This window comes from Contarinia nasturtii, unplaced genomic scaffold, assembly GCF_009176525.2.
Source record: "Contarinia nasturtii isolate CC-2019 unplaced genomic scaffold, AAFC_CNas_1.1 Cnas_scaffold_2296, whole genome shotgun sequence".
Lineage (NCBI taxonomy): Eukaryota > Metazoa > Arthropoda > Insecta > Diptera > Cecidomyiidae > Contarinia > Contarinia nasturtii.
Window position 1 is genome coordinate 1 of NW_022199619.1, and position 7,235 is coordinate 7,235.

Sequence of the window (7,235 nt, forward strand, 5' to 3'; positions counted from 1 at the left end):
TATCAGTTTCGGAGTGGCACGAATGCTATGACAAATGGTTTCATCGATCATCTCGGGGAATATTTTGAAAAACAATAAAACCATTTTCGACAAAAAACAACTGTGTTATATATGTTTTTAAAAAAAATTATGGAGCAACCCTCGTATTTAGTAGACAATTCTTGTGCCGAAATTCTTGAACATCCAGATAGAATATTTAATGTTGATGAAACTTCATTTTGCGTCAATCCAAAATTGGGTAAAGTTCTTGCAAAACGCGGAGCGAATAACGTGTATCGCTTAAGTATTGGTAGTGAAAAAGATTGCTATACCGCACTCATTGGTGGTAAGTTATTTTAATTTTTTTTGTATATATGTGTGCAAAAGTTTTCCGAAATATATGAACATATACATCTAAATAGTAAAAAGAAAATTGAATTATGTACGATTTCAAAAATATCGCCAAGTATGCATATAATGTCATTCAAATACAATACAAATACATAGAGAATTGAACGCCTCAATTATCGCGCCAATATTGACAGCAAGTGTCATATCGCATTGTTATTTTTGCCGGCAAAGTTAAGAGCACACAATCGAGCACAATGAACATACATTCAGTTATTTTGTTGAAAAATTTGCGCAAAATCATTGTTGTAAAACATGATTGGATCGATTATTTCAAGAATGCGCAGGTTTTGAACAGTGGTATTACACGGTATAATCTCCGAAAAATATTTTATTCGGATGAAGAAAAGGCACCAAATTTTGAACTCCCAATCCGTGAAGAATTCGATGAAAACAATGATGCTTGTTACGAAGGCTATGTTCTTCGCTCATTTGGTAAGTGAATGTTATCAAATTTAGTTTTTAATTTGATTATGTGTAGAATTGTGTAAATCTTATACATTTGTATAAACTAAACGTAGATCACAAGTTTTTGGCCGTCAGTTACAGTGACCGCAAACGTAAACTACGACCACTTGACTACGCTGAACAGAAACGTCGTGAATTCCGTGACAACGAAATCGAATTTAAAAAGGAAAGAATGGAAACAATGCACAATACTATTTTACAACTCAACCGTGTTATTGAACAATTTGGTCCGCAAGATTTAACTGAAGACGAAGTATCTGAATCGATTCAGATTTTGTTGAATGCAAACGAAGAAGAAGAAGACGATGGCGTTGAAATGCGCGATGACGTCATGCCAAATGTTGCCCCGTCAAATGTGTCCAATACAAAAAATCACGCCGTTGATTAGCAAGAAAACGATGGCGTTGAAATGCGCGATGACGTCACGCCAAATAACGCCCCGTCAAATGTTTCTAATACAAAAAATCGCGCTGTTGATGAACAAGAAAACGATGGAGTTGAAATGCACGATGACATCACACCAAACCCAAAAAATCATTCTGTTGTTGAACAAGTTGTCCCTGTTTCGGATCCAATCCAAAACGATTCAAACAGTTTGAAAAATGTTGAAAATCAAATACACTGTTCCATCGTCCAAACTAGTCCAAGTGACAACGTCGACAAACAAAGCAATAAATCCAAATCTACTGATGGTCAAAATGTTGTCGATCAAAATGCAAATATATTGCAAGGTGAGAGCAATATTAATGACAACGACATGTTGAATGATATGGACAGAATCAATGGTCATTCTAAGAACTTGAACAATGAAAATCAAGTGTCTGCAGGCAACTCCAACAATGCAAATAATACTGACAAAATCGACATGAATGCTGAATTGGTTTCTGACAAGAAGAAACGCGGTCGTCCCGCGAAGAAAAATGGAAATGAAAAATCGGCTGATCAAAACAATTCAACTGAAATCAATGGTGAACTGAATGGTGAAAACACAAAAATTGATGGTGAAACCACCGAAAATACTTCAAACAGTTATGTTGAAGCCGGGCCGTCCCATGATCGTTCATCAGGAGCCAAAAGCAAGCCAAAAGACGTGCCAAATCAAGTGGCGAACACTGAAACGGATTTTGTGTTTTCATTAAATCACAAATTTGTTGTTTTGAACGTATGTATTTTATTGAGAACTTAACAAACGACATTAGTATTGATTTTCTTGTTTGTGATTTTGTTCACAGAATGGTGACCGCACATATGTCGAAGCTGGCATCACAATCAAAAAACACATTTTGAACGTGTTGAAAAAAATGAATGGTGACAAGGAATTCAACGGCAAAAGTGGTGATAGAGCATTCATTGAAACTTTGCTGACGAAATTTGGTACATTGGTGACAGGACAACCACTATGTGAAAAGAAACTTCAATTGTTCAAAGGTAAATCATTTAACTAAATTTTTCCAATGAAATGATATATGATTTAACGAAAAAAAATGTTTTCAGACATGTTTGGTTGCCGCACTCTATTGGATGGATCGCGAACAGATCGCTTCGATGGCTTGGTTCAGCGCATTATTGAAAAAATGCAATAATCCATTACAGTGGATTTAAAAATATAAACCTTATAGGTTTTTTGAACTGATTTACAGTCACAACAAAAAATATTTACAGTCAATTATTAGACTATATATTAAGATAAATTTCTGAAAACTTTGCTAACTTTTTTTGAAAACATACAAGACATACAGTAGATTGCCAAATGTCGACACACGACCAAATGTCGGAATACCGAGAGGTGAATTGAAATTAAAAATTGAAAATTCATTTGAATTGCATTTTTAAAAGTAAATTATGAAAGATCAATATCAAATCTCTTTATTATAATCCAAATTTTAATCAAAAATCTATTATTGCTTTCACAAATTACGTTCAAAAAAAATTCGGCATTTTTATCACTTTTTCACGTCAAAAGTTAAACTATGTCATTTTGAGACAAGCCGGTAAAATGCGTTTTTTTATATGAAAAAATAACTAGTTTGGAAAAAAAAATTATATCGGCGAATTGTAGATAGTTTAATTTAATTATTGAACAGAAATTTCGAAAATATAAAGAAAAACAATTATATTTATTTTTCATTTTTCACTGTAATATTATTCCGGAATAAATCGTCCAATTGCCGACACATAAAGCACCGAAGTTTCAAGTGAAACACTTTGGATTTGACAGATGTGACAGTTAAAGTCGTATTTGGATCATTGTGAAATTCAAACCAAAAATATTCTAGATCAGTGAAATAACGTAATATTTTTAAATATTTTTGCCACTTTACTATAGAAAAATAAGTAAAATAAAATATGGAGCAAAAATATATCAATCTAATAATTTTAACTCCAATATTTTGTATTGTTTACCTCAATGTAAATAGTGCGTTCATGGGCTGTCAAAACTTAAAGTTTACAAGTTTCGTAGTGAAAATGCATGAAATATGTCGAGATTAGGGAGCCGAGAATTGGACGACGAATATCCGACATTTGGAATTTTCGATGTTATGACGAAAAAATGGAAAAAAATAATACATTTTTGGAAATTACTATCTTTTGAGAAACGTGAAATGAAGCACAATTAAATTCTGCATCGAATTGTGTATAAAGTGATATTTTTTCATGAAATCAAAAATGTTAAATATTAAATTGAAGTTGAAAATTCAAACAAATAGTCCGACATTTGGGCGAGTGTCCATAATTCAATTTTCTTATTTAAAAATGTAAACCTTGAGGGCTTTTTCTGAACTGATTGAAATAAAAATAATATTTATACAGCCATTCACAGTCACTCATTAAACTAAAATAAATTTCGGAAAACTTTGCACATGTATAAATGTTAGAACAATATTTTAAAAAGTAACCATTTTTTTAAGGTAATGCTGCTGGACAGTCAACTCCACCTTTGTTAGTTTTTGCTGGCAAACGTTTGCCAAATCAGATAAATACATATTTACCAAGCGAGTGGCAATCGGGTGTGTCTGAATCTGGATGGATGAATAGCGATATCTTTTATGAATACGTGACAAATAAATTTTATCCATGGATGCAGCAGTTGAAAATTCCGACACCAGTTATTCTTTTTGTTGATGGACATACAAGTCATCGATCCTTGCGATTGAGTGAATTTTGTCTTGAAAATCGCATTATATTGGTTTCATTGTTACCGAATTCAACACACTTATTGCAACCAATGGATGTAGTTGTTTTTGGACCCATGAAACGTAAATGGTCGACAATGCTACAAAATTTTAAACGGTCAAACAATGAAATGGGGCCAATGCCTAAGCACACATTTGTGAAGTTATTGCAAAGTTGTTTGCAGGAAATCGTAACACCAGGTACACTCAAAAGTTCGTTTCAAAAAACTGCTTTGTACCCGTTCAATGCAAATAACTTTGATTATTCACAATTGCCATTAAGTGAAAGCAATTCCGATGTACAACTGACTGATACTTCCTTCAAAGCAAGCTTGGAACAATTAATTGATTCAATCTTACCAGGCAAAATGGAAGAATTCAATAATGCAGGTGATTTGTGGACTGGTGATACTGATTCTAGTCACCTATTCCTTCTATGGAAAGCCGCACGTGGTGGTCTAACAAATGAAGTAGAAGAAGCAGAAGTAGACGAAGAAGAAGGAGAATATGAACTGTTGGACGTCGTTGATAATCTTGAAAATGAAAATGAGCTGAACACAAGCGACACTATTGTGTACGAGCCAATCGCAACAAGGTAATATTTGAAATTACATATTCATTTGAAATATTATATATACTTCATTTTTTAATTAGTTCTTCGGCGAATTCATTACCAATTCTGCATCAAGAAGATGCTGAGGACGATTCAGAAGATGAAGCAAATCTAACTAGTGAAGTTAGAAATATGATTGCAAGAGCACAACAAAATGAATCATCTGATGAAGAAAACCAACCATCAAATATGAATGTAAGCACCGTACAAAGTCGTCATAAGTCAACGAATCCAATAATTTCATCACCACCGTATATTGCTGCAATGAAACATGTAAAGGAAAAGAAGGAAGCAGAAGAAAGACAAAAGAAAATTCGCCGAGAAGCACGTTTAGATAAGGCCAAACAAAAACTTGAAAAAATGCAGCAAAACATCGATAAACTTCAAAAACAAGTTCACAACGACAAAAAATAATAATATCATAATGTTATCACATTTATTTATTTATTTTTTTAATTTTCATGAATGATCGAATTTATTTTGAATAAAAATAAAATTGAAAAGTTTTTAATAATTGAATACTTGTGTATTTTTGGTTTTGCACACTTTGACGTTTATTTCGTTTTGTTTACCATTTCCAAAGTGCGTTTAATGATATGTCAAAAATGAACTTTTTAAAGCGTTTATATAAAGTTGCATGAAATGTATCGAGATTAGGGAGCCGGAATTTGGACGTATCAAATCCGACATTTGGAATTTCCGATGTTACATTATAAAAATAGAAAAATAATAATAAATATAAACAAATTTTTTTTTTCCAAATATGTAGATAGAATCACAACTAAATTCTGCGTAGAGTTTTGTATAGGATGATATTTTTTTATGAAAGTAAAAATGTGAAATATTGCATTGAAGTTAAAAATTCAAATAACTAGTCCGACATTTGGGCGAGTGTCCATATCTGTAAAATATCGGTTATATTCGGGTATTTTTTGATAATTAATTGTTCTGGAAGTGGGTTTTGGTGGATCCTCTGGATGGACCAGACCATGGTTTGACAATCTCTTAGCCCATCCTGAGGGTCCACTTCCAGAACTGGAAGTGGTTCTGATGATCCATTTGTAAACATTTGCATCATTTGTTATACTGTTGTTTATTCGTCGAATTCGGGAAAGAATCTTACATGAAAGCCCCTAGGGAACACATCCTTGATACAATGATTTTCGAAATAGCACTGTTTACGGATTTGCCAAAGATTGTGCAGTGCAATGTGCACAGTTCTTCAGTAGCTTCGGTGATATTATATCACTGCATTCACTCAACAATTGATTCAAATCGATATTATCGCTCTGTGTGTATTGATTTTCGAAAAAATCAGCGAATAATTCTGCTTTCGACGTTTCGGTGCTTGCTGTTTCATTGTTGTATTCAACAATAGCAGGAATGTCGCTTCTTTTTCTTCTGTCGTTCACAAACTGCCAAAAGTGATTTGGATTTGATTTGATTTGCGCTTGTATACGGCCGATATACGATTTGAATAGCTGGCTTTGTAAATGGACGAACGAATCAGTGATGGTGTTGTATGCGTCGAAATTGCCAGTCTCCCTTGCTCGCTTGTATGCTTTCCTTCTGACATTTTCCATGTGCTTCAATTGTTTCGTGTACCATGGTGGATCAGTGCTACTTTGAACGGTTATCTCCGGGACAAATGAATCGATCGCCTCTTGTAGAACATTCGTAAGAGTTAAGAATGCATTCTCGAGGTCATCTATTCGATTAATTTCTGAAAATATGTCATTTCCGGCAAAGAATTCGTTCATCGAATCGAAATCGGCCGAGTTGTATGCATATAGTTGCGAAGATTGCGGTGATGTGGACTCGTTTCCATCAATTGTGATTTCGATTTCAATTGCTTTGTGCCAAATGTCGGACTTTATCATTGGTTTTGTTGATTCAATCAACGACATTTCATTGAACTTTATTGAATCCAGATATCCAAATTGCCTTTTTAAATGTTGGTTTTTCGGCTCGTTTTGGTTTGGCTACAACGCTGAGTCGATGTGTGGCCGATTTTGTTCCTGTTTTTGGTTTTGGTGCATCGAATTTGACATTATTGGCCGGTGGAATAATCGATTTCGGTGAATCCTCAGTTCGTTGTCGTTTGGCTGACTGGTTCGTATTATTTCGCATTACACTGGCATACGAATTAACTGCTAATGGTGTTTTCATTTTTTGTGCGGTGAATTTCGTGTTTTTCGATGTAATCGGTGTGTTCGGTGCATTTTGATTCGGGTGCAAAAGAGCCGGTCGCTATCATCACTTTACTCGCTATCATTTTCGTTGAATTATCAATGCCGGTTGTTTTTTTCGTCGATTGTGTCCAATTTTTTTGAATTTTCTTCAATCACAATGCGGAGCAATTTTACCTCGTTCATAATTTGACGAATAGACATTTTATCCGGTTTCGGTGTTGATTTTGTTCCAAATGACGCGTACAAATCGTTCGATTGTGTACCGTTTGATGTTTCATTGGCGCACACATTGCAAAAAAATCGAATGTTCGGAGATGAAATTTGGCTAACTTTCAGGTTAATTCCAATGCACAGAAGATGAATGCATCCATTGCAGTTGAAACACTTTGTGGTCTGATCGGG

General features: G+C 34.2%; 1 protein-coding gene across 1 annotated transcript; it reads left to right on the top strand.

Moving 5' to 3' along the window:
- The first annotated feature begins 129 nt into the window (after window positions 1-129).
- On the top strand, window positions 130-5,055 carry LOC116348181. Its single transcript, XM_031779095.1, has 3 exons — window positions 130-325; window positions 3,765-4,623; window positions 4,683-5,055. The coding sequence occupies exons 1-3, from the start codon at window positions 130-132 to the stop codon at window positions 5,053-5,055; spliced, it is 1,428 nt and encodes a 475-aa protein (XP_031634955.1).
- Window positions 5,056-7,235: the final 2,180 nt, after the last annotated feature.

Coding starts and splice junctions, on each gene's coding strand:
- LOC116348181 (XM_031779095.1), top strand. CDS start 130: ATGGAGCAACCCTCGTATTTAGTAGACAATTCTTGTGCCGAAATTCTT. Junction 326..3,764: donor CTATACCGCACTCATTGGTG/GTAAGTTATTTT, acceptor CATTTTTTTAAG/GTAATGCTGCTGGACAGTCA. Junction 4,624..4,682: donor TACGAGCCAATCGCAACAAG/GTAATATTTGAA, acceptor TTTTTTAATTAG/TTCTTCGGCGAATTCATTAC.